This window comes from Salmo trutta, chromosome 22, assembly GCF_901001165.1.
Source record: "Salmo trutta chromosome 22, fSalTru1.1, whole genome shotgun sequence".
Taxonomy (NCBI): Eukaryota; Metazoa; Chordata; class Actinopteri; order Salmoniformes; family Salmonidae; genus Salmo; species Salmo trutta.
The window spans coordinates 8,761,661-8,789,364 of NC_042978.1; the positions used below are offsets into that span (position 1 = coordinate 8,761,661).

The 27,704-nt window shown below is 44.6% G+C and overlaps 2 protein-coding genes across 6 annotated transcripts in view; one reads left to right on the forward strand and one right to left on the reverse strand.

Moving 5' to 3' along the window:
• The first annotated feature begins 75 nt into the window (after positions 1-75).
• On the forward strand, positions 76-3,025 carry LOC115158007 (tctex1 domain-containing protein 1-B-like). 2 transcript variants are annotated; one of them, XM_029706455.1, is made up of 5 exons: positions 76-489; positions 726-814; positions 1,050-1,208; positions 1,775-1,846; positions 2,349-3,025. In XM_029706455.1, exons 2-5 carry the CDS (start codon positions 728-730, stop codon positions 2,712-2,714), a joined length of 684 nt encoding a protein of 227 aa, XP_029562315.1. In that variant the 5' UTR covers positions 76-489; positions 726-727; the 3' UTR covers positions 2,715-3,025. The 2 variants fall into 2 exon arrangements, with proteins under 2 accessions (XP_029562315.1, XP_029562316.1); XM_029706456.1 differs by lacking the exon at positions 1,775-1,846.
• A 354-nt stretch (positions 3,026-3,379) lies between these two features.
• Positions 3,380-27,704, reverse strand: part of LOC115158006 (single-stranded DNA-binding protein 3) — a 33,205-nt gene continuing 8,880 nt past the window's right edge. The window contains exons 5-17 of one of the 4 annotated variants that reach the window (XM_029706451.1): positions 27,273-27,362; positions 8,679-8,753; positions 8,046-8,108; positions 7,751-7,888; positions 7,400-7,464; positions 7,270-7,318; positions 6,820-6,855; positions 6,542-6,596; positions 6,305-6,369; positions 5,882-5,960; positions 5,418-5,446; positions 5,061-5,162; positions 3,380-4,664 (exon numbers count right to left, since the gene is read on the reverse strand). In XM_029706451.1, the coding sequence (XP_029562311.1) occupies positions 4,632-4,664; positions 5,061-5,162; positions 5,418-5,446; positions 5,882-5,960; positions 6,305-6,369; positions 6,542-6,596; positions 6,820-6,855; positions 7,270-7,318; positions 7,400-7,464; positions 7,751-7,888; positions 8,046-8,108; positions 8,679-8,753; positions 27,273-27,362 (879 nt within the window). In that variant the 3' untranslated portion in view covers positions 3,380-4,631. The remainder of the gene's footprint in view (positions 4,665-5,060; positions 5,163-5,417; positions 5,447-5,881; positions 5,961-6,304; positions 6,370-6,541; positions 6,597-6,819; positions 6,856-7,269; positions 7,319-7,399; positions 7,465-7,750; positions 7,889-8,045; positions 8,109-8,678; positions 8,754-27,272; positions 27,363-27,704) is intronic. The other 3 variants (XM_029706452.1, XM_029706453.1, XM_029706454.1) reach the window with 3 other exon arrangements.

Here is a 27,704-nt window from a genome sequence, read left to right on the forward strand (position 1 = left end):
TCCCCAGCCAGGCCACATCCTGTTGCAGTGGATGTGTCCCAAATCACATCCTATTTCCTTTATAGTGCACTGCTTTTGACCAGCTCCCTATGGGCCCTGGTCAAAAGTAGTGCATTGCAACAGGACTAGCGTGCCATTTGGGACGCGTAAAGTGAGGAAAAACGACTGGATTCACTGAAGCAGTTTAGGCCTAGTTCCTATTGTGAGGCAGGAGCCAACATGCAAGTGGATGAGCTTTTCAATTGGAATACAGCCCTGAGCATAGTAGAGTGATGGGCTTGCCCAGTGTGCAGAATAAATGCAGAGCCTTATATTGGTTTGCTGTAAATATTTTGTACAGTGACAGTAGCTTGGCAGTGCTACAACGCAAGGTGAGGGGGGCTGAGTAGCAAAGGCAACCCACAGAAAGCACATAAGGGGGAGGGAACAAGTAAGAGTGTAACGATTGCTCCTGTCCATTCCCCATCACAGCAGAGCCAACCTGGGCAGGTAAGAGCAAAACCTCAACAGAACCATCTATTCATCTGTATTGGGTCACCGAGCTCTATTGGATCAGAGCTATGTTGCATTGTAAAACAAGACATTTTGTATAGTAGATATTGATTATTTGCTTAGCATCCATATCAGCTACATAAAATTGAAATTATTTTCAAATGTGTGGTTTATGGGGAAACAAATATGAAGTGGTCTGGACGTCATCTCTTCTACTTACCACTACTGTTTAGAAATGGCAGCCAAGGACGCCAGAGGCAGCGAGGTTCCAGCCACTGCCTCAGTGAGAGAGAGCCAGGAGAAGAGCAGCAAAGCAGTAGAGGTACAACAAGGCACCATATAAACCTATAACTATTGTAACGGGGGACAACATTTAAAAAGAAAACAGAACATGAGTGTTGCCTGATCAATTTGGATTGTTGTTGTGTCCAGCCTTGAAACAGAAAGTACGCAACGATGAATGTCTTCTCAGTGTATCTACTAGATGTTTATTATTGAAATGGTTACCACCAAAATGGTGTGTCCACTGATCTTTTGTGTCTATATGTTAATCACAGGTGTCAGCCCCTTCATTGCTCCGTAGGCTGTCGTCTAGGCCGTCGTCTAGGCCATCGTCTAGGCCAGCTCCCAGCCAGGCTCATGCCCACACTAAACCCCAGGCCCTCTTCAGCCTGAAAGGGCTCCTCGCCGCCCAGAAGTTCTCCAAGGCACTCAAGGTGGGGGCACAGTATTCCCTACATAGTGCACTACTTTTGACAAGGGCTCTGGTCAGAAGTAGCGCACTACATAGGGTATAGGTTGTAATTTGGGACGTAGTCAAGGTAAAGCCCCTCAAGGAGCCAGAGGACCCATTCAAACCAATGGGACATGTTCAGTAGGAAGAAAACATTTAAGAGCAGAGTGAAACTGGGAAGTTCACTATGAATATAAACAAAAAAAATTATGTTTGATGCAAACTGTTTTGCAATGGTGTGCCCTACTGAACATGACCCAGTGTTTCTTATTGAATACCTAATTGAATCACTAGTTTGCCTGTTAAGTATCTCTTTTTAGCTTTCACGTTGTATTAATTCGGATGAATAAATGATGGGTATAGAACATAAGTAGACATTGGTCTTATTCACTAGGAACAAAATGGAAGCAACGGTATGGGACGACCTGAACTTGTCCTGTAAGAAACGCTTGTTTTTGTTTTCCGTATTTTGCTACGGTGTTCACTAATGAATATGACCCTGTTGTCATACTGGATCTCTCTGTTAAGTTATTAATTGTGTGTACTCAGGAACACATTGCACTGAAGATTGCAGTGAGGAACATCCCGGCAAGGAAACCTATTGTTATAGTCAATGAGCAGGTCAGATCAACACATTCATATAGCTACACACTAACGTAACTGCGATCACTGTTTAATAGAACAGCCCTGATCTTTCACCAGTAGTCTAGCCACTTAGCCAACAGTTACCCCTCTCCCTGGCCTGGGCATATCTCAGTCTAAAGTGGCTTTGTTTCATCTCATTTCCTTCATCTGCACTGATATAGAAGAAACCGGACAGACGAAATGAAATTCCTGGTGGCCAACCGCCATGTTGCATTTACCTTTCCTGTGTTTTCAGAGCAGTGCCTAGAAATGAGATAAGACAGAGGAATTTTAGACTGTTAAGACACATCCCTGGCTGTCTCTTCGGATTGAATCTCAATTTTAGGTCCTTGATTCCTCGTGTCTTCCCTCCTCACCTTCCCAAAGTGCATTGGAGGAGAACAGCAGAGGGGAGGAATCACAGATCGTGTCCTCCAATGCATTTGGAGAAGTGAGGAGGACTTGAGAAATATAATTGGGATTCACCTCTGCTCTTCAGGTGCCAGGGGGTTCGGCCCAGCCTGCCGAGAAGTTCCCCTGCGGCCTGGTCCATCAGATGCTGCAGGACTTCCTGTCATCTCGGCTGGAGGCGGTGGGTTATAGCGCCCCCTCCTGTGGTGGTCTGGTCAAGGCGCTGAGTGAGGAGGTGAAGGCTCTGGTGAGGACTGTGTGTCCTGACCGCTACCGGCTGGTGTGTACTGTGGCACTAGGCCAGCTGGGTCCAGAGGGGCAGCAAGGATATGGAGGGCTGGTACTGGCTAGTCGTAGTCTCTGGGATCCCCATACAGACACCTGTGTTGCCCACACCTACCGGAGCCAAGAGATGTTCTGTACTGCAAATGTGTTTGCTGTGTACTTCGAGTAAGGTAGAAGTTGACAAAGGCCCTAATCCAATATATGAAAGTGGTCCAAAAAATAAAATAAAAAAGAGCTGTGACACAGGGTATGCATCCCAAAGAGCTCTGGTCAAAAGTAGTACACTATGGTCCCTAGTTGAAAGTAGTGCATTAAATAGGTTAAAGGGTGCCATTTGGGATGCAGAACTTGAACAAGAGGTCACCAGCACTAGTCACTTCCTGTCTGTCCAATTTGTATGAAAGACTCATCTGCTGTTCTTTGTAAAACAGCAATAATAATATTTGGAGTGTACTTGAATAAAACAAATGTATTTATGTACACAAGCTGTTAGGTTTAAATATTTGTTACTAGTTCTTCTCTTGGACACTTCCCTGATATCTATTGTCAGACATTTGGAGTGAGTCAGGGCATTTTGTGAGCGTGTGTGTGTGGCTGCTTGTATTACTATCCTCGTGGGTACCGGAAATCCCCACACAGATAATAAAACGGTTATTTTAGGTTAGGGGTTAAGGTTAGTGTAAGGGAAAATAGGATTTAGGATGGAAATTAATGTGTTCCAGACAACGATAGTAAAACATGTGAGTAAGAGTGTCAAGGTAATTAAATAGTATCCAAATCACCCTACTTGCTTTGAAAAGTGGCAAACAGGAAAAAAGAAAAATGGACAAGAAGTTAAGTTATTGTAAAATTATATTAACAGCACTCTTTCCCCCAATTTGAAAAAAAATATATATACCAGCAACAGGTGTATAATGCTTAATATTCACAGAAAATGAAATAAAAGTTCACATTTACAAGACTGCCGCTAAGTTTATGATACTAGAATTGGTTTACAAAGCTTTAACTAATCTTGAAATAACTGGGCCAATATACGTAGTCAAATTTGTATCAAAATATTAAAAAAAAAAAATAACCCAAAAAATACCTTGAGAAAAAAAAAAAAAAAACTACCAATCTGCATCTCAGGTTACAATGGGTTTAACTTTCATCATCACCGTGATGGAACAGTAGGAAAACACAGACTGCTACAACGATGGCGAGAAAAAAAGGGCACAGAGTGTTAAGCACAGGCAGGGAAGAGGTTAAAGACACCACATGTGGACTGGAGCAGCACTAGGTAGTATGTTGTACAAAGATCTTAGTCATGCACCCCCCCCATTGCATCCACACCCATGGTTTAGCCCAAGTTAGCTTTCCCCTTGACCGAACAAGAACAGCAGTCCGACTGTTTAAATAAAAAGCAACATAAAACCAGTGCAGAATAAGATCGCTCTCCTCGACAAAAACAGAACCCACAAAACACATTCCCTATCGACGCATCGCATCCGATCCTACATTTTAAAAACCTCACTGAGCACTTTGAAACTGTTACAGGCCCTATCCTTACTAAGGCCCAATTCGATCACACCACTTCCCTTTGAAAATGTGGCTACATAGTGGGAGCTAGTACATCGGGACAAAGTCATTCAATGGAGTGGTCACAGAGTTACAGGCAGATTCAGACTCCATGTTTTCAGACTAGTTCTGTGACATACTACATGTGGCTGAACGCGGGACCTGAAATATGAAAACAAAAAGATACATTTCTCCTAGTTCACAATGGACACTTCAGTGTTTTAGGTGGCAAAAGCTGAAACGGGTTCTGCACATCTTGCACTACAAAGCAATAATTAAAGCACGTGTCATGTATGCAGTAGTTTCCGTCGCTGGTTTCGTCACACTTGGGGTGGTGATTATAGAAGAACTGTCCTTCATTTGGAACGAGGAGGAGCAGAAGTCACCAGCCATTTTGAAAATGTGTATATCAGCATTCTGGAATTGTGTGGAACCAAAATGGCACCCTGTCCCTGGTTCTGTGCTGATGTGTTTTGGCCATGTCCTGTTATGAGCTCAGATCCTCAGTGATGGCAGATTCAGGGGGATGTCACACACTCATCGTCATGGTAGGAGAGTACTGCTGAGGGGTACAGACGGGAAAGAGTTCAAAATCAGGAACGCCTATTGGAATGGCCTGACACAAACAAACAAGCCAAAACGGTTACTTGGCAACCGCCCAGTGCCCCCACACTACACCGCCACTCTAGAGTCAATGATGCGGTCACTGTGGCTTTGCCTGACTGTCAAGGTACCGCCACTGGAGTCAATACTGCCCTCTAAGCCTTACAGTACATATAGGCTTCTTTAAAGCTTTGTTACTGGCAACAGTGGCCTCAGCTTGGCCGTGTTCATTAGGCATCAAACAGAACAAAATTGTACAGAAAAAAGTAGGGGACAACTCATTTTTAAAACGTTTTCTATTGCATGCCCTAATGAAAACGGTCCATAGAGATGCATGGTGGGGTAGGGAACTTACATTCTCACTCTGAAAGGAGTGCAGGAAGTTTCCGCCCAACTCGTCGCCGTCCCTCGGGGTTCCAGGAGGATTGCTAATGCCACTTAGATTGTTTGGGGAGTTCTACGATAGGGCAGGAAAGAGAGTAAGTAAATTGGGCAACTAGCAGTAGCCTCAGTGCCAGTCTGTTGTGCCATCATACCCACTCTTGACATTGACAGAAATGGAGTTGGCAAGAGCATAAACAGATCTGGGACCAGGCTAAACAATAAGTAGTAGATGCAAACAAATGTATTGCTTACGTTTTATGAAGGAAGTCAAAATGATTTGTCATGTTTTGATAGGAATCTAGATATATGGCCATGTTATAATAGTCACCTTGTTGAGTCCGTCCATGTCACCAGAGCCTAAGAAAGAGAGAAAACAATTCACAGTCCAAAATTTAAACCTTCCATTCTAACTTGAACTGATAATGCAAAAGGTGCCCGGTGGAAGCGTTCCTTGCCTCTTTGGCCAGATTAAGCGAAAGCCTGGCACCTCTGCTGAGAATCCGTCTCCTTGCTTCACATCACTGGTTTGTCTATTACACGGTGTACGTCCCATAGGACACCCTATTCACTATACAGTGTACCCCTTTTCACCAGAACCCTTTGGGCCATGGTCAGCAGTGCACTACATAAGGAATAGGGTGCCATTTGGTACTGTACCATACGTTCAGATTGACTGAGTCTGCAACTATTCCCAGACAGTCATACACTAGTCAATACTGTTATTCCCTAAACCAAATCCCAAATTGAGACTTGCAGCTCTGGTGTTGTAACAGTGGCGGAGTAGAGTGTTACCTAGCGATCCATTCATGTGGTGTGGCTCCATGCCCGCCATGGCGCCTAGGGGTCCGTCAGAACCGGGGCCCATAGGGAACTGCAGCATAGGAGACACAAGCACTGCCTTATTAGACATGTCAACAGGACAAGCACCACTATCAAACGAGACTGGGCCAGGGAGAAACAGTGTGCATCCCAAATGGCACCCTATTCCCTACATAATGCACTACTTCTTACCAGGGCCCCCCTCTTAAGGCTCTGGTCAAAGGTAGGGAACCATGTAGAGAATAGGGTGCCATTTGGGATGCAGCATAGTTTCATTATGGAGGACGAGAAAACTCGTAAAGATATGACTGGAAGAAACATCTGGCGATGAAGAAACGTGAAACAGCGTGACTGGAACAAATGTGAGGAGAGGGCTGGGGCGAGAAGGAGACTCACATTTGATCGGTTGCCAGGTCCAGTGTTGATCATAGTGTAGAGATTGTCCCCAGAGTTGTTAGAGTCTGAAAAGTGGTTCATACACAGATCACTATAGATTATGATGATCAATAGACTAGTGTACGTTAGGTAAATGAGAACAGCCAAACATGGCAAACAGTCATTGAAGACTAAGGTTATTTGCCACGACATTTTGACATGCATTCATGTTCCTCAGTGAAGACTTGGTGTACCTACCAGCAGGGCTGGGCATAACGGGGGTCCCAGGGGGTCCCCCTCCACCAGAACCTCCCTTTGGAGTGGCAGGAGAACACAAAACTATTACAATTCAACAGGAAATCACAATACAGGCAATGCATCTGTATCAGGTCAGATTCTACCTACACCAATACAATCAATTAAGAATATCGAAAGACAATACTACAATAGTGGCTTCAAATGGGTGAAATATAAACACTGCCGTAATGGCCAGTGTGTGCGTTTGTGTGTGAGAGCTCATCAGAGAGAGTGCTTACCCCGTACGCTCCAGGAGAAGGTGATGAGTAAGGCATCTGAATAAATCACAACAGAAACATTACTGCCCAGGAACAGGGAATGGGATTTATGTACTCACCTCTCAAAACATCACCATTCATCGTTTTAGCATCATCATATCATCATCATCATCAGTATCTATGGGGTGTGTCCCAAGTGTCCTTATTCTCTACGTAGTGCACTACTTTTGAACAGAGTCAAAAAGGCCCCTGGTCGAAAGTAGTACGCCAGAAAGGGAATATGGAGTAATTTAGGACGTAGCCTGGGATACATAATACTACAATTACATCCAGAACTGGGAAACTTGGTAATGCATTGGGCCTCCAGAGCTCTTACTGAGAGAGGACAGACACAGACCGGTGCAATCTGAGCCGATAACATCATGGTGTGTGTGTGTGTGTGTGTGTGTCTAAAGTGGAAATTGGACTCACAGAGTTGCCATTGTTCGGATTGGGCCATGGCCGTCCAGCACCTGGGCCCCTGCAATACAGCAAGGGAAACCCGTTAGATATCAACATACACTGGTGATGTATAATGTATTAAGATGGAGAGGAGGCTCACATGTTCACTCCTGGCATCCCGGGGCCCATAGAGTTGTGTGGAGGCCGCATCCCACCACCAAAGTTCTGCAATGACAACCAAGGTGTCAGACTACCATAAACAAAACCAGAGAGGGGGGGGATTGGAAAGACATGGTTCGTGGGGTGGGTGTCTGAAGCGTAATCAACAACTTGGAATCCAAGGAGACCGACTGGAAGGGTGATGTTGCACGAGCAGTTTCAAAAACGAATGGGCTAGCCTGAAAGACTACAAGCAAACTGCTGAGAAATACTAGCTGCTCATAGATGGGTGTGTAACAGTACTAGTCTGACAAAAGTAATAGAATTGGGGCATATCAGTAGTGTGGTCTACCTGGGGTCCTGGCCCCATAGGGCCCATGCCTCGAGGGCCACTCATTCTCTGCATCGGTCCCAAGTTAGGATGGCCTTGTGGTCGTGTGTGGTCCATGTTTTGGAGCATGGGATGGGGGCCAGGGCCACCGCCAGGAGGCTACAAGGAAGAAGAGGGAGGGGTGAACACACGTCAAATAAAACAACGACAAGACATGTTATCAAACAACAACTCATACTGAAGTAAGGCTCTTTTGTTAAACTGATGGTAGTACTGTAGTGGTGGTGGAGAATTATGGGTACAGTAGTTTGTTTACCTGGTTGCCCATCCTGATAGGGGGACCTCGCGGGCCCCCAGCGACGCGTAGGTTCATGAAAGACTAAACCGCAATACATTTATCAGTGTTTCCTTCACAACAACAATTACACTGAACAGCCATGCATTTTTCCCCCTCACTGATTTTCCAGACGGAGTAATACGTTTCACTTTTAATAGAACATAATAGACTAGTTTATACCCTATGCAAATACGCAACACAAGAACTAGCTACACAAAATGGCGACCCTGCGTAGTTGTATCGTGTTACAAATATGCTATGAGAGTACGCAGAATGGCCATTTTGCATAGCTAATTGCATAGGGTATAAATGAGGCTTAATGGTATAGTTTCCAATAACATATTTTAAAACAAGTGTGATTATGCACTGCCGCCAAAAGCATCAAGCCAAAGGACATAGAGGGTACAGACATACATCAAGTGGGCATGGGTGGGGTGAAATGACCGTAGTCTTCCCAATATGAAAGCATATAAAGAAACAGGATTGCCAACAGAGAGCAGTTGCGTCCCAAATTACACCCCATTTCCTAGATAGTGCACTATGTTTGATCTGGGCCCTGGTCAAATGTAGTGTACTATAATAATTTGGGACATCCTGAGAGAGCAGCGGTACCTGGCTGTGGGGTCCCATCATAGTGTTAGTGGGAGGAGGCTGGGGGTGAGGAGAGCCTTGGGGACCAGGTGGACCCTGTGGCGTCAGAGAAAAAGTGACAGAGAGGGAGGGAGAAAGAAGGGTTACTGAGTGGAGGAGAGTGCAAGAGGGTGGTGAGCAAATGCAAAAATCTGTGCTTAGGAAAGAGGGTTGGGTGTATCCGTTGATCATGCTCTCCTTCCAGGCGTAGTAAGAGTGGGGGGAAAAAAGAGACGGTGCAAGAAGAGAGAAAGGGGGGGTAGAGAGACGTAGAGAGGATGTGTGCTAGCCAGAACAGCAGCCCGCTTGTGATCACTGGCAATCTACCCTATCTGCAAATTACCACCGAATCAATTAAGCCCTGCTTTACAGCAGCTGCCCCAAACGCTGTCACTATGGAGCTAATGACAGGGTTGTCTAATTAACACCACTTGCATATTTGAATGACTGATAAAGAGAGAGCTGTCCGTGTGTGTGCCTGCAGCGTTTCCCCTAGGGCATTTTTCAGCAGCGGGGGTTTACAGAACGACTGAGGTCACTTCTGGTGACTTTAAAAAGACATTCTACTCCTAAATGCATGGACATGTTGACACCATCTGAATTTAACTGATGCGCGCCACTGCGCTGCAGGGAGCAAGCGGTGGCTGTGTGCTCGTGGCTCTCATTCGTGCCACTGCTCGCTCTGTTTGCTACAAACATAAGCCCCATTTCTACTTACCCAGAGTCAGATGAACTCATGGATACCATTTTTATGTCTCTGCGTACCGTTTGAAGGAAGTTTCTAATTAGCATTAGCGCAATAGCTAACTAGCATTAGCGCAATGACTGGAAGTATACAGGAACAGCTAGTAAAAGTATCAATTTGAAAAGTATTCACACCTCTTGTCTTTTTCCACATTGTGTTGTGTTAGACTGAATTGAAAATGGATACAACTTAGATTTTTTTGGTCACTGGCCTACACACAACACAATGTCAAAGTGGAATCGTGTCCAAATTTTTACCAATTAATAAATGAAAAAGCTGAAATGTCTTGAGTCAATAATTATTCAACCCCTTTGTTATGGCAAGCCTAAATAAGTTCAGGAGTAAAAAAATGTGCTTAACAAGTCACATAAGTTTGTGACGACCCTCCCACTGTCTGCCGAATTCTCTCTCTTTGCCCTTGTTTTCCTTAATAGGATGTCGGTGGGCGGAGCCGGGAGGGTCGTCAGCGACATGGGACACACCTGGGCCTGGGTGTGTCCTGGGATAAATACACCTCTTCCCCATTCATTGAGGACTCTCCATGCAGACACACTTATATATTTTGGTTGTGGCTGTTTCGGTTGCGTTGACACCTTTCAGCATCTCTCATCACATTTATGCGTGCAACCACTCACACTACTGATTACACACACACACACACCATTGTTAATTGTATTTAGTTTACTTCAGTTAATAAATATATTTTGTCATTCCTTATCTCCACGTTGTCTCCTTTTTGTTACGAACTTCGAGCCGGTTCGTGACAAGTGGGGGCTCATCCAGGATCTTGAAGGTATTGTGTTCGGGAGAAAACGTGGAGTTAATGTTGAGAACTCTAGGTGCTTTGACTTTTGTTACAGCTTTTGAGTTGTAATGTTTGGTAGGCCCAGTGTTTGCCTTTGTTTGGTGAACTTACCACTGTGGTGGATAGTTGGTTGTGTGCTGCGTTGGAGAAAGTATATTGGTTAGTTTCCAGGACCCTGCCGAGGCTGGAGACTCTTGCTCTACTCGCTGTGGGATATCGGTCTAAGGTGAGTACAATCGGCTGTGTACCTCAGTGGGAAATTTGGGTAGTGTAGTGAAACTTGCTACCTGGAGCTATAGCCTTTCTTTTTCCCCTGTTAGGCTTAGCGATGTGTTTCACTTTGGAATACGTTGGGCATGGTTATTTTGTTTATTTTATCTGTGTCTTTGGGGAATCTGCCAGCGTGCTGGGTGGTTTATTTCCTTGCCAGTGGGCTACAGTGCGCAATTACCCACCGCAAATCCACACAAAGACTAGAGTTGAGTTATTGTCGATTTTGGGGAAGCTCCATATCTCTATTCTGTGGTGCCCAGTGTGATTGTCATTTTTCTGGTTGTGGTCTGGTGTGCTCAGAGGGGAAGAGCGAGATTTGTTTGTATTTTCTTGTGACTATGGTGTCTTACGTAGTAGAGTTCATTCGCTTTCTGTCAGAGGAACTGTTAGAATTATGTACTAAAGAACAGCTGTTGAAGATTGCTGAACACTACAAGGTTGAAATTAGTGAAATGTCTAAAACTCTACTAGGTGAATATTGAAGGCCAATCTGATGGAGTGTTATTCTTGAAGTTACCACTGGGGCAGCCTCTGCCTTCTCGCCATCTCCCAGTAACATTAATGGCCACGCCATCCGTTAGTCCTAGTCTTTTTGAACAGCAGAAATCCCTGCTTCTGTTACAGCTAGAGCATGATCGTGAGAAGTATGAAAAATAATTGGCATTTAAACAAGATTTTGAGCGTGCTAAAATCAAGCTGCAACAAGAGCTGGTTAGGGAATATAAAGCTCTCAAGGGAGTTTGCTCTGGGAAGGTGACTTACCTAGGGGTCGATTTACCTAGGGGTCGCTCCTCTTTTGGTCGTGCCCCGGACACATTTGATATTGTTGGGAACTTACGGTTGTTGCCTAAATTTAATGAGAAGGACCCTGAGACATTCTTTTCGTTGTTGGAGCCTGTTGCTGACACTAGGAGTTGGCCTGATTCTGACCGCACTTTAATGTTGCAGTGTGTGCTGACTGGTAAAGCGCAGGAAGCATATTCTGCTCTTATTGTAGCCGACAGTGTCAGTTATGTTAAGGTGAAAATGGCTGTTACAGATTTGTGAATTGGTTCCTGAGGCTTACTGCCAACAAATTAACTTTAAAAAGGGATGATAAAGACTCATTTTGCGCGAGAGTTGTCTTCACAGTTTAATCACTGGTGTTCCGCCTCTGCAGTTGACTTCAGGGCTGTGTGATCTGATTATGCTACAGCAATTTAAGGACACAATCCCTGATTGTATAGCCACGTACATTAACGAACAAAGTAAAGACTGTCGCTGTGGTTTTCGTGGACGAGTATGTTTTGACTCCCAAGTGTCTTTGCAGAGCCCCGTATTCGGAGTGAGTGGGGGCGTTCGGAGAGTTTTGGGCCTCGCTCACCGAGATAGCGTTTTCACGAGGCAGAGATTCATTCAACTAGGGTTGAGCCTGACTCCCGTGGTAAAGCTTTGGTCAAGAGTGTCACTACTGTCAAGATTCAGGTGATTGGAAAAACGAATGTCCGGTTCTCAGGGCTAAGGGTAAATTCAGTACTTGCGCTTACGTTAATTCTAAGCCTATGGCATTAGCAGCGCCTGTCCCACATAACTTCACTCCTGACACATTGTCTCATGCCCAGGTGCATGTGAAAGTCCATACTGACCCAGACTATTTACCTTTCATTAGAGGGTTTTGGGTCTATGTTAAGGACTTAATGCCAGTGAAGATCCTGAGAGACACAGGTACCTCCGAGTCATTTGTGTTGGAGTCTGTTACTCTTCTCTGCTGAGACTGATTTGGGAAAGTGTTCTAATTAGGGGAATAGGTTTGAACACTGTCAGTTCCATTGCATAAACTAATGTTGGATTGTGGACTGGTAAAAGGTGAGGTTGTTGTGGGGGTGCATCCTTTGTGGCCTATTGAGGGTATCAACGTTGTCCTTGGGAATAACTTGGCTGGTGAGCGTGTATGGCCTGTTGCATTTCCATATCTAGTGGCTTCTGCTAAGCCATCATTTGTAGGGATGCCTGATGAGCGTGCAGTTTCCCCAGAGGTGTTCTCTGAGTGCAGTGACACGTTCTGAGCCGTGGCGACCTGGTCACTGTGCCGGCTAACGAGAATGGCACAAAGAAATGTCACTACTTTCCCTGTTATCCCGTTATCTGTACCCCGCTCTGATCTAATCAAGGAGCAACGGGCTGACCCCAGATTAGAAGATTTGTGACCAAATTGTGCCTGTGGAACAGTTGGGAGATGTCGCCCATGGCTATTTTCTCCAAGAGGATGTCCTGATGAGAAAGTGGGTGTCTCGTGGTAGTTGTTTTCTGGGGGAGGCGATCAGTCAGGTTGTTGTACCAGTTAAGCTTCGTGAGTTGGTGTTGACAACTTCCCACAACGACATTGCTGGACATATGGGTGTGAGGAAAACCTACAATCGCATATTAAGACATTTTTGGCCTAGGTTAAAGAGGGATGTTTCTGAGTTCAAAACTTGCCACCCCTGTCAATTAACTTCTCTAGGGTAGGGGGCACTATTTTCACCTCCGGATGAAAAGCGTGCCCAAAGTAAACTGCCTGCTACTCAGCCCCAGAAGCTAGGATATGCATATAATTGGTAGATTTGGATAGAAAACACTAAAGTTTCCAAAACTGTTAAAATAATGTCTGAGTATAACAGAACTGATATGGCAGGCGAAAACCTGAAATCCATTCAGGAAGTAGGAATTTTTTATTTTTTTTGTAGTTTTCTATTGAATGCCTTTACAGTATCCATTGACTTAGGACTCAGATTGCACTTCCTATGCCTTCCACTAGATGTCAAGTCTTTAGAAATTGTTTCAGGCTTGTATTCTGAAGAATGAGTGGACACTACAGTGGCCTAGAGATTTTTAATGCGCGAGAACGAGAGCTCGCCTTTCTTGTTTACCTTTTATATTGACGACGTTATTGTCCGGTTGAAATATTAGCGATTATTTAGGCTAAAAACAACCTTAGGATTGATTATAAAAATCGTTTGACATGTTTCTACAAACTTTACGGATACTATTTGGATTTTGTCTGCCTGTTGTGACTGCGTTTGAGCCTGTGGATTACTAACCAAAACGCGAACAAGAGGTTTTTGGATATAAAGAGACTATTGAACAAAACAAACATTTGAGTAAATGAATGTCTTCTGAGTGCAACCATATGAAGATCAAAGGTAAGTGATTCATTTTCTCTTTCTGACTTGTGTAACTCTTCCACTTGGCTGGTTACTGTTTGTAATGATTTGTCTGCTGGGCTCTGTTCTCAGATAATCGCATGGTATGCTTTCGCCGTAATGCCTTTTTGAAATCTGACACCGTGGTAAGAATAACAAGAAGTTAATCTTTAAACCTATGTATAACACTTGTATGTTTTATGAATTTTTATGAGTTTCTGTTTTTGAATTTGGTGCTCTGCAATTTCACTGGATGTTGGCTAGCGTCCCACACCCCCTAGTGAGGTCAACTGGTAAAGCTAATCAAACTATTAAGCCGGTACCACTTTTTCCTATTCCTGTACTCAGCCAACCTTTTGAGTATCTGATTGACTGTTGGTCCTCTGCCTTGTTCTAAAAAGGGTTGTAGTTATCTGTTCACTGTGTCAGACCACTAGGTGTCCTGCTGCCTATCCTCTCAGGTCTATCACAACTAAGTATGTGTTAAAAGCTTTGAATCAGTTTCTCACTGTTTGGAACCCCTAAAGTCATTCAGAGTGATCAATGATCCAATTTCACCTCTAATCTGTTTGGTCAGGTTCTTCAACAGCTCCATATTAAAAACACAATTTGTCTAGCACCTATCACGTGCAAAGTCTAGGAGCGCTGGAACGTTTCCATCAAACGCAAGTCTTTTAAGAGCTTATTGTACTGAGATGGATTGGGAAGAGGGGTTGCCTTGGTTACGTTAGCCACTAGTGAGGTTTCACAGGAGAGCACGGGTTTCAGTCCAAATTACCTTGTGTTTGGACATAGGGTGTGTGGACTTCTATCTGTTCTCCAGGATGACTGGAAGTCTCCCGAGCCCCCTCAGTCCCCGTTATCTTGTGTGCGATTTCCAGCAACACCTGTACGCCGCTGGTGAATTAGCCAACTTCACAGGAGTATGAAGGGCATATTTGAGCGACGAACTGAGCCTCATCACTTTAGTCCAGGTGACCAGGTTCTTGCTCTGCTGCCAATTGTTGGTCCTCCTTTTCAAGCCAAGTTTCAAGGTCCATATACGGTTGTGCGCCAGTGCACTGAGCAAAACTATCTAGTTGCCACTCCAGAACGGAGAAAAGCACACCTGTTGTTGGTCCCCGGTTTTATGGGGGGGGGTGACCCTCCCACTCTGTCTGCCAATTTCTCTCTCTGCTCTTGTTTTCCTTAATAGGATGTCGGTGGGCGGAGCCGGGAGGGTTGTAAGCAACACGGGACACGCCTGGGTGTGTCCCGGATGAAATACACCTCTTCCCCATTCATTGAGGAGACTCTCCATGCAGACACACTTAGATTTTGGTTGTGGGATTTTTGTAGCTGTTTTTGTTTGCTTGCGTTGGCACCTCTCAACATCTCATTTATGCTAGCAACCACTCACACCATTGTTAATTGTATTTAGTTTACTTCAGTTAAAGAATAACAAAATCTATTTATTTCCACGTTGTCTCCCTTTTTGTTACGAACTTCGAGCCGGTTCGTGACAAGTTGAATGTACTCACTGTGTGCAATTTAACTTTTTTTTTAATGACTACCCGCACACACAGTTCATTGTAAGGTCCCTCAGTCTAGCAGTGAATTTCAAACGCCAACAACAAACCAGGGAGGTTTTCCAATGCCTCGCAAAGAATACCTATTGGGGGGGGGGGGGGGGGAATCCCTTTGAGCATAGTGAAGTTATTACACATTGGATGGTGTATCAATACACCCAGTCACTAAAGATACAGGCATCCTTCATAACTCAGTTGCCAGAGCAGAAGGAAACCGATCACAGGCCAATGGCGACTTTAAAACAGTTATATAAGAAATCTGAAGATGGATCAACATTGTAGTTACTCTACAATACTAACCTAATTGACAGAGTGAAGAGGAGGAAGCATGTACAGAATTCAAATATTCCAAAACATGCATCCTGTTTGCAACAAGGCACTAAAGTAGTAACGCAAAAAAATGTTTTTGTCCTGAATACCAAGTGTTATGTTTGGGGCAAATCCAATAACACATTACCACTCCATATTTTCAAGCATAGAGGTGGTGGCATCATGTTATGGGTATGCTTGTAAATGAAGGACTGGGGAGTAATAAAAAAATATGTACACAACTCAAATGGAGGAGCTTAGCACAGGCAAAATCCTAGAGGAAAACCAGGTTCAAGTCTGCTTTCCACCAGACACTGGGAGATGAATTCACCTTTCAGCAGGACAATAACCTAAAAACACAGGAATTACTTACCAAGAAAAGAGTTAATGTTCGAGTGGCCGAGTTACAGTTGAGACTTAAATCTATGGAAAGACCAGAAAATAGTTCTCTCAATTAGGGCTGAACCCATTTAGTCAACCAAGATTGTGGAAAGCACATAAGACAAACCCAGAAAGACTCCCAGCTGTAATTGCTGCCAAAAGGTGCATCTACAAAGTACTAAGGTGTGTGAATACCGACATTTATTTTTTCATTTTCAATAAATTAGCAAACATGGGGTATTGTCTGAACGGCCTTAAAAGGTTGCCGATACAGGGCTCATTTTACTGTGGATATAGATACTTTTGTACCTGTGTCCTCCAGCATCTTCAAGGTCCTTTGCTGTTCTGGGATTGATTTGAACGTACTTTGGTGCGGCTGCGTGGTCCCATGGTGTTTATACTTGCGTATTATTGTTTGTACAGATGAACATGTTACCTTCAAGCGTTTGGAAATTGCTCCCAAGGATGAACCAGACTTGGAGGTCTACAATATTTGAGGTCTTGGCTGATTTCTTTTGATTTGCCCATGATGTCAAGCAAAGAGGCACTGAGCTAGAAGGTAGGCATTGAAATACATCCACAGGTACACCTCCAATTGACTCAAATGATGTCAATTAGCCTATCAGAAGCTTCTAAAACATCAACTTAGTATATGTAAACTTCTGACCCACTGGCATTGTGATACAGTGAAATAGTCAAAAAAAAAAAAAAAAATTGTTGGAAAAATTACTTGTCATGCACATATTCGATGTCCTAACCAACTTGCCAAAACTATAGTTTGTTAGCAAGACATTTCTAGAGTGGTTGAAAAACGAGTTAATGACTCCAACCTAAGTGTATAAACTTCCGACTTCAACTGTACATAAGTATTCAGACCCATTACTCTGTACTTTGTTGAAGCTCCTTTAGAGCCTTGTCTTCTTGGGTGTGATGCTACAACCTTGGCCCACCTGTATTTGGGGAGTTTCTCCCATTGTTCTGCAGATCCTCTCAAGCTGTCAGGTTAGATGCACAGCTATTTTCAGTTCTCTCGGGTTCAGGTCCGGGCTACAGCTGGGCCACTCAAGGACATTGAGACTTGTCCCGAAACCACTTCTGCATTGTCTTGGCTGTGTGCTTAGGGTCGTTGTCCAGTTGGAAGGTGAACCTTGGACCCAGTCAGATGTCCTGAGTGCTCTGGAGCAGGTTTTCATCAAGGATGCCTCTGTACTTTGCACCATTCATCTTTAACTTGATCCTGACTAGTCTCCCAGTCCCTGAAAAACATCCCCACAGCATGATGCTGCTACCACCACGCTTCACCATAAGGATGGTGCCAGGTTTCTTCCAGATGTGACGCTTGGCATTCAGGCCAAAGAGTTCAATCTTGGTTTAAATCAGACAATCTTGTTTCTCATGGTCAGAGTCCTTTAGGTGGCTTTTGGCTAATGCCAAGCAGGCTGTCATGTGCCTTTTATTAGAGTGGCTTCTGTCTGGCCAGTCTACCATAAAGGCCTGATTGGTGGAGTGCTGCAGAGATGGTTGTCCTTCTGGAAGGTTCTAGAAGAAAAAGAAACGCACACCTATTAAGACGAGGTGCTGGCTAACGGAGTAGAAAACTTGAAAATAAAGGAGAGCCGCACACTCTAGGAGCTCAGATGCAAAAATGTAATATCCAACGTTTCGGCAGCCAAGCTGTATGGGGTATGATCAAACACTGCAAGATGACTCATTTATGTAGTGTCAAAAGACACAGGTGTCTAATCATGGCCAAGTGTGGCCAAATATCATTGGTTAATTCTCAAATATAAAAATGGCATACAAAGAACACCATACAAAAAAAAAATGGATAGCATAAATGGAAGGTTCTCCCATCTCCACAGAGGAGCTTCAGCGCTTTGTTAGTGACCATCAGGTTCTTGGTCACCTCCCCGACCAAGGCCCTCCTCCCCGATTGCGCATTTGACCGGGCGGCCAGCTCTAGGAAGAGTCTTGGTGGTTCCAAACTTCTTCCATTTAAGAATAGAGGCCACTGTGTTCTTGGGGACCTTCAATGCTGCAGAAATGTGTTGGTACCCTGCCCCAGATCTGTGCCTCGACAGTCTCGGAGCTCTACAGACAATTCCTTTGACCTCATGGCTTGGTTTTTGTTCTGACATCCACTGTGGGACCTTTTTATATAGACAGGTGTGTGCCTTTCCAAATCATGTCCAATCAATTGAATGTACCACAGGTGGACTCCAATCAACTTGTAGAAACATCAAGGATGATCAATAGAAACAGGATGGACTGGAGCTCAATTTGAGTCTCATCAAAAGGGTCTGAGAATACCTGTAAATAAGGTATCAGTTTAATTTTTTTAAATATACAAACCTGTTTTTGTTTTGTCATTATGGAGTACTGTGTAGATTGAGGACATCTTTTTATTTAATCCATTTTAGAATAAGGCTGTAACAAAATGTAGAAAAAGGGAAGGGGTCTGAATACATTACAAATGCACAGTATATATTTTTTGTGGAGTGGCAGCAATGTTTTAGCAGCGGTAAGTGAAAATAGGGGAAATGCTGGTGTTTGTGTTCCTTTGGCTCTCAACCACACCATGCTACATAGAATTGCTTCTCAACAAACATCTATGACTAAATCCTATACACAACATACCTGCCAGTATATACTTAAAGGTCCAATGCAACCATTTCTTATTATCATCATCATGATGTTCACAATATTACTTCAACCTCAGTGTGGAAATAATATATAGAAGACGCAGGAAAATCCCATTTTACTGCACTGGGCCTTTAAAGAAACAGAAGTGGATGCTTTGACTTGTACTACAGAGCTACAGAATAATACTGCATGGAATGCTGAAGTCAAATCCTCCACGGCTGCCAAGAGTTCATTCTCATGATATATTGATCTACGGCAGGTGGTGCAGCACCTTTAACATTTCTTGATTAAGGGCTAGTCCCAACCGTGCCTCCACGTTTCACTAGAGTACACTGGAGTGGGTAGTCAGACAACAGCACTACATGGGATACGTCCCAAATGGCACCCTATAGAGTAAGTGCACAACTTTTCACCAGGGCCCATGGGGCTTGGTCAAAAGTAGTGCACTTTGTAGGGTGCCATTTGGGATGAAGGCAGGCTCAGAGCAGAGACGAGACACAGCCTACGGACCACAGCAGAGCAGAAGCAGCGCGTCATTGACACATGCAGAGCTTTAACACATCCTGATAAGCCCAGCCAAGTTCACAGGTACGAATGTGGAATGCACATCAGCAGGGTGGTAGAACAGGTGAGAGACAGAGCAGATGCCAGCGTGAGGAGCAGTTGCGCAATAGTGTGTTCCATGCATGCACATACAGGCTAAATTCTTTACTTGAGAAATCACACATACAATAAATCAACCCTATATTGACGACAATTGAGATCAGCAGAAATTGACGTCAATTTTTCATGCTGGTGGATCTCAAGTTAGGATTCAGCCCATAGAGCAGTGGTCTACAACCTGTGAGACGACTTGTAGTCCACACATTACCCCCATAACATAAAGATCTGTTGGTGCTCAAAGGAAAGGGTTGGGAACCACTTAGGGCTGGGCGATATATAAACTCAGCAAAATAAGAAACAGACCTTTTTCAGGACCCTGTCTTTCAAAGATAATTCGTAAAAATCCAAATAACCTCACAGTAAAGGGTTTAAAACACTGTTTCCCATGCATGTTCAATGAACCGTAAACAATTAATGAACATGCACCTGTGGAACGCCCGTTAAGACACTAACAGCTTACAGACGGTAGGCAATTAAGGTCACAGTTATGAAAACTTAGGACATTAGAGGCCTTTCTACTGACTCTGGAAAAACACCAAAAGAAAGATTCCCAGGGTCCCTGATCATCTGTGTGAACGTGCCTTAGGCATGCTGCAAAGAGGCACGAGGACTGCAGATGTGGCCAGGGCAATAAATTGCATTGTCCGTACTGTGAGATGCCTAAGACGGAGACAAGACGGACAGCTGATTGTCCTCGCAGTGGCAGACCACGTAACAGCTGCACAGGATCGGTACATCCGATCATCACACCTGCGGGACAGGTACAGGATGGCAACAACAACTGCCCGAGTTATGCCAGGAATGTACAATCCCTCCATCAGTGCTCAGACTGTCCGCCATAGGCTGAGAGGCTGGACTGAGGGCTTGTAAGGCAGGTCCTCACCAGACATCACCGGCAACAACGTTGCCTATGGGCACAAACCCACTGTCGTTGGACCAGACAGGACTGGCAAAAAGTGCTCTTCACTGACGAGTCGCGGTTTTGTCTCACCAGGGGTGATGGTCGGATTCGCGTTTATCGTCGAAGGAATGAGCGTTACACCGAGGCCTGTATTCTGGAGCGGGATCGATTTGGATGTGGAGGGTCCGTCATGGTCTGGGGCGGTGTGTCACAGCATCATCGGACTGAGCTTGTTGTCATTGCAGGAAATTGCAACACTGTGCTTTACAGGGAAGACATCCTCCTCCCTCATGTGGTACCCTTCCTGCAGGCTCATCCTGACATGACCCTCCAGCATGACAATGCCATCAGCCATACTGCTCGTTCTGTGTGTGATTTCCTGCAAGACAGGAATGTCAGTGATCTGCCATGGCCAGCGAAGAGCCCAGATCTCTATCCCATTGAGCACGTCTGGGACCTGTTGGATCGGAGGGTGAGGGCTAGGGCCATTCCCCCCAGAAATGTCCGGGAACTTGCAGGTGCCTTGGTGGAAGAATGGGTGGGGTAACATTCACAGCAAGAACGGGTAAGTCTGGTGCAGTCCAAATCAAATTTATTTGTCACATACACATGGTTAGCAGATGGTAATGTGAGTGTAGCGAAATGCTTGTGCTTCTAGTTCCGACCATGCAGTAATATCTAACAAGTAATATAACCTACAAATTTCACAACTACCTTATACACACAAGCGTAAAGGAATGAATATGTACATAAAAATATATGAATGAGTGATGCCCGAACAGCATAGGCAAGATGCAGTAGACTGTTTAGAGTACAGTATATACACATATGAGATGAGTAATGTAGGGTATGAAAACAGTAGCTAGTGATAAATTGATTCCATCAATTTTTCTATTATTAAAGTGGCTAGAGTTGAGTCAGTATGTTGGCATCAGCCACTCAATGTTAGTGATTGCTGTTTAACAGTCTGATGGCCTTGAGATTGAAGCTGTTTTTCAGTCTCTCGGTCCCTGCTTTGATGCACCTGTACTGACCTCGCCTTCTGGATGGTAGCGGGGTGAACAGGCAGTGGCTCGGGTGGTTGTCCTTGATGATCTTTTTGAACTTCCTGTGACATCGTGTGGTGTAGGTGTCTTGGAGGGCAGGTATTTTGCACCCAGTGATGCGTTGTGCAGACCTCACTACCCTCTGGAGAGCCTTACGGTTATGGGCGGAGCAGCTGCCGTACCAGGCGGTGATACAGCCCGACAGGATGCTCTCGATTGTGCATCTGTAAAAGTTTGAGTGTTTTTGGTGACAAGCCGAATTTCTTCAGCCTCCTAAGGTTGAAGAGGCGCTGCTGCGCCACCTTCACCAGGCTGTCTGTGTGGGTGGACCATTTCAGTTTGTCCGTGACGTGTACGCCGAGGAACTTAACTTTCCACCTTCTCCACTGCTGTCCCATCAATGTAGATAGGGGGATGCTCCCTCTGCTGTTTCCTGAAGTCCACGATCATCTCCTTTGTTTTGTTGACATTGAGTGTGAGGTTATTTTCCTGACACCACACTCCGAGGGCTACCACTGTAGTGTCGTCTGCAAACTTGATGATTGAGTAGGAGGCGTGCATGGCCACGCAGTCGTGGGTGAACAGGGAGTACAGGAGAGGGCTGAGAACGCACCCTTGTGGGGACCCAGTGTTGAGGATCAGCGGGGTGGAAATGTTACCTACCCTCACCACCTGGGGGCAGCCCGTCAGGAATTCCAGGACCCAGTTGCACAGGGCGGGGTCGAGACCCAGGGTCTCGAGCTTAATGACGAGTTTGGAGGGTACGATTGTGTTAAATGCTGAGCTGCAAACGATGAACAGCATTCTTACATAGGTATCCCTCTTGTCCAGATGGGTTTGTGCAGTGTGATGGCGATTGTGTCGTCTGTGGATCTATTGGAGTGGGTCTAGGGTGTCAGGTAGGGTGGAGGTGATATGGTCCTTGACTAGTCTCTCAAAGCACTTCATGATGACGGAAGTGAGTGCTACAGGGCGGTAGTCATTTAGCTCAGTTACCTTAGCTTTCTTGGGAACAGGAACAACGGTGGCCCTCTTGAAGCATGTGGGAACAGCAGACTGGGATAAGGATTGATTGAATGTCTGTAAACACACCAGCCAGCTGGTCTGCGCATGCTCTGAGGATGCGGCCGGGGATGCCGTCTGGGCCTGCAGCCTTGCGAGGATTAACACGTTTAAATGTTTTACTCACGTTGCTAACAGTGAAGGAGAACCCGCAGGTTTTGGCAGTGGGCTGTGTCAGTGGCACTGTATTGTCCTCAAAGCGAGCAAAAAAGTTTTTTAGTCTGTCTGGGAGCAAGGCATCGTGGTCGGTGACGGGGCTGGTTTTTCTTTTGTAGTCCGTGATTGACTGTAGACCCTGCCACATAACTCTCGTGTCTGAGCCGTTGAATTGCGACTCCACTTTGTCTCTATACTGACTTAGCTTGTTTAGCTTGTTTGATTGCCTTGCGGAGGGAATATCTACACCGTTTGTATTCGGTCATGTTTCTGGTCACCTTGAATGAAGTTCTTTCAGGGCCGTCTGTGTCTGCTTGGGGGGGAATATACACGACTGTGATTATGATCGAAGAGAATTCTCTTGGTAGATAATGCGATCGGCACTTAATTGTGAGGAATTAAGTCAGGTGAACAAAAGGACTTGAGTTCCTGTATGTTGTTACGATCACACCACGTCTCGTAAATCATAAGGCATACACCCCCACCCTTCTTACCAGAGAGATGCTTGTTTCTGTCGGCGCGATGAGTGAAGAAACCAGGAGGCTGTACCAACTCATATAGCGTGTCTCGAGTGAGCCATGTTTCCGTGAAACAAAGAACGTTAGTCTCTGACGTCTCTCTGGTAGGAAACTCTTGCTCGGATTTCATCTACCTTGTCGTCAAGAGACTGGTAGTAGTATGCTCGGGAGCGGTGCGCGATGTGCCCGTCTACGGAGCCTGACCGGAAGACCGCTCCATCTGCCCCTTCTATGGCGTCGTTGTTTTGGGTCGCCGGCTGGCATCCGATCCATTGTCCTGGGTGGTAGGCCAAACAGAGGATCCGCGTCGGGAAAGTCGTATTCCTGGTCGTAATGTTGGTGAGTTGACGTTACTCTTATATCCAATAGTTCCTCCCGACTGTATGTAATAAAACCTACGATTTTCTGGGGTAACATTGTAAGAAATAACACAAAAAAACTAAATAGTTTCCTAGGAACGCGAAGCGAGGCAGCCATCTCTGTCGGCGCCGGAAGTAGGAGGAGATGCACTGCAGTACTTAATGCAGCTGGTGGCCACACCGGATGCTGACTGTTACTTTTGACTTTGACGCCACCTTTGTTCAGGGACACATTATTCCATTTCTGTTAGTCACTTGTCTGTGGAACTTGTTCAGTTTGTCTCAGGTTGTTGAATCTTGTTAATGTCATACAAATATTTACACATGTTAAGTTTGCTGAAAATTAACTCAGTTGACAGTGAGAGGAGGTTTCTATTTTTGCTGGGCACTTATACAATATACACACACAAGTATGTGGACACCCCTTGAAATTAGTGGATTTGGCTATTTCAGCCAGACCCGTTGCCGTCAGGTGTATAAAATCGAGCACAAAGCTATGCTATCACCATAGACCAACATTGGCAGTAGATTGGCCTTACTGAAGAACTCAGTGACTTGCAACATGGCACAGTCATAGGATGCCACCTTTCGAACAAGTCAGTTAATCACATTTCTGCCCTACTAGAGCTGCCCCGAACAACTGCAAGTGCTGTTGTGAAGTGGAAACGTATAGGAGCAACAACGGCTCAGCCACAAAATGGTATGCCACACAAGCTCAGAGAACGGGATCTCTGAGTGCTGAAGCGCATAAAAATCGGTCCTCTGTTGCAACACTCACTACAGAGTTCCAAACTGCCTCTGGAAGCAACGTCTGCACAAGAACAGTTTGTCGGGAGCTTAATGAAAATTGGTTTCCATGGCCGAGCAGCCACACCACGCACAATACCAAGCGTTGGCTGGAGTGGTGTAAAGCTTGCCGCAATTGGAGCAGTGGAAACACGTTCTCTGGAGTGATGAATCACGAGTCACCATCTGGCAGTCCGACGGATGAATCTGGGTTAGGCGAATGCCAGGAGAACGCCATCTGCCCCAATGCATAGTGCCAACTGTAAAGTTTGGTGGAGGAGGAATAATGGTATGGGGCTGTTTTTCATGGTTTGAGCTAGGCCCCTCAGTTCCAGTGGAGGGAAATGTTAAAGCTACAGCATACAATGACATTCTAGATGATTCTGTGCTTCCAACTTTGTGGCAACAGTTTGGGGAAGGCCCTTTTCTGTTTGTCAGCTAATCTTTTATATTTTAAATTTAGCCAACTAGAATCTATTTGCTAGCTAACAAGGTATGTTGAATTATTATAAACACACCCTTCTGCAGTGGTGTAAAGTACTTATGTAAAAAAAAAGTCGTTTTTGACAACTTTTAAATCACTACATTCCAAAAGAACATAAGGTACTTTACTTCATATATTTATCCAGACACCCAACAGTACTCACTAAATTTCGAATGCTTAGTATGACAGAACATTTTTCCATTCACACACACTTATCAAGATAACATCCCTGGTCATCCCTACTGCCTCTGATCTGGTGGCGGAGTGTGCCCCTGGCTATCCGTAAAGAGAATTAAAAAAACATGAACATTGTGCCATTTGGGTTGCTTAATATAAGCTTTTGATATTTAAGTTTATTTTTCAGATACTTTGACTTTTACTCAAGTATTTTACTGGGTGACTCACTTTTTCTTGAGTCATTTTCTATGAAGTTATTTTTACTCAAGTACTTTTTCCACCACTGCCCTTCTGTCAGTCTCCAACTGTTTGAACAGTATTCTAGCCTGTCCACTTTGTCGAAATCGAGTGGCCTTACTTATTTCTCAGAATGATAACAAGTAGTCAATTAATTATATACAGTGCATTCGGAAAGTATTCAGAGCCCTTGACTGTTTCCACATTTTGTTAGGTTAAAGCCGTATTCTAAAAATGTATAACATTTTTCCCCCTTATCCACACACACACACACACACACACACAATACCCCATAATGACAAAGCAAAAACAGGTTGTTAAATGTTAATTTTTGGAAAAATAGAACACAGATATCACATTTACATAAGTATTCATACCTTTTATTCAGTACTTTGTTGAAATCACCTTAGGCAGCAATTACAGCCTTGAGTCTTCTTGGGTATGACGCTACAAGCTTGAAACACCTGTATTTGGAGAGTTTCTTCCATTCTGCTCTACAGATCCTCTCAAGCTCTGTCAGGTTGGATGGGGAGCGTCGCTGCACGGTTATTTTTCAGGTCTCTCCAGAGATGTTCGATCGGGTTCAAGTCCGGGCTCTGGCTGGGCCACTCAAGGACATCTAGACTTGTCCCGAAGCCACTGCTGCATTGTCTTGGATGTGTGCTTAGGGTCGTGGTCCTGTTGGAAGGTGAACCTTCACCCTAGTATGAGGTCCTGAGCGCTCTGGAGCAGGTTTTTAAATCAAGGATCTCTGTACTGTGCGCCGTTCACCTTTACCTCGATCCTGACTAGCCTACCAGTCCTTGCCGCTGAAAAACATCCCCACAGCATGATGCTGCCACCACCCATGCTACACCATAGGGATAGTGCCAGGTTTCCTCCAGACGTGACACTTGGCATTCAGGCCAAAGAGTCCAATCTTGGTTTCATCAGACCACAGAATTGTTTCTCATGGTCTGTCCTTTAGGTGCCTTTTGGCAATCTCCCAAGCGGCCTGTCATGTGCCTTTTACTGAGGAGTGGCTTCTGTCTAGCAACTACCATAAAGGTCTGATTGGTAGACTGCTGCAGAGATGGTTGTCCTTCTGGGAAGTTCTCCCATCTCCACAGAGGAACTCTGGAGCTCTGTCAGTGACCATCAGGTTCTTGGTCACCTCCCTGACCAAGGCCCTTCTCCCCCGATTCCTCAGTTTGGCCAGCTCTAGGAAGAGTCTTGGTGGTTCCAAACTTCTTCCATTTAAGAATGATGGAGGCTACTGTGTTCTGGGGGACCTTCAATGCTGCAGACATTTTTTGGTACCCTTCCCCACATCTGTGCCTCGACACAATCCTGTCTCTGAGCTCTACGGACAATTCCTTCGACCTCATGGCTTAGTTTTTGCTCTGACATACACTGTCAACTGTAGGACCTTATATAGACAGGTGTGTGCCTTGTCAAAATCAATTGAATTTACCACAGGTGGACTCCAATCAAGTTGTAGAAACATCAAGGATGATCAATGGAAAGAGATGCAGAGCTCAATTGAGTCTCATAGCAAAGGGTCTGAATACTTATGTAAACAAGTACTTCTGCTTTTATAAATTTGCATTCTAAAAAAAACGGTTTTCACTGTCATTGGGTTATTATGTGTATAGATGATATTTTATTTCATCCATTTTAGAAGGCTGTAACGTAACAAAATGTGGGAAAAGGGAAGGGGTCCGAATACTTTCCCGAAATCACGGTAATTGTGTTTAATGGCATTTATAAAAACAAACTAGACAGCTAGTATAACAGTCTGTTTAAAATGCTGCTAGCAGTACATGGTACGATATTGTGGAAAATGAATGCTCAGTTTCAATGTTCATTGAAAGTCCGTTTTAGTAGTCAGCTCGTAATTTGAGGAGTTGAGACATAAAAAGGGTATCGTTAGAAAGGTTAACCTCAATTACAGTAAAATAATGTCTTACTGTGTTTCAGTGTCCATATGATCTATTCTGTTGGACCAAACCGCAAATAGCAAGTTGAAACCATTTGTCAGAGAGTACAAAGTGATCTCTTGTCTTCGCGGTGAATTGCAGGGGTAGGGGCTTGGTGTGTGTAAATGAGGTGCCTACAGTCACGGCACACAGTACAGAAGGAGCGAAGGAGACGACACTAAAAAGACAACGAGAACAATTGGACAAACGCTCAAATAGGGGAAAAAAAAAATAATAATATTGATTAGATAAGATATATAAACTTAATTAGATATCACCCAGCCCTAGAACCACTATCATAGAGTGTAGATGGAGGTGTGTGTGTGAGAGAGTAGGAGACTGACCTGGAAGAATCCGGGGGGCATGGGTCCACCGGGCATCCCCTCTCCAGGGGGCATTCCCCCCATCACTGGACTGGGGGCTGCAGCCGCACTCTGTAAAGATAAGACAATACAGAGTTAGAACTGAGAAGGATATTTCGTCTGTGTAGGGTTGCAAAGGTAGGGTGTTTGTGGAAACTTGAGGTTTACCAGTAAGCTACCTTTCATGTTTTGGGGGGAATTTATCTGATGAAATCAAAGTGTCATTTTTGGGTACTTCAGATTATCACAGGTGTCTAATTATCTTTGGCACTTATCACAAATCTGTAAAACATCCTAAATATAAACCATCAACTTGGTAGTCGCTAATGGTGTTTACACGAGAGTTCCTGAAAAAATATAAAGGATATTTCACTATGTCAAGGTCTTTGTTGTAAATGTTTTTGCGCCAAACTG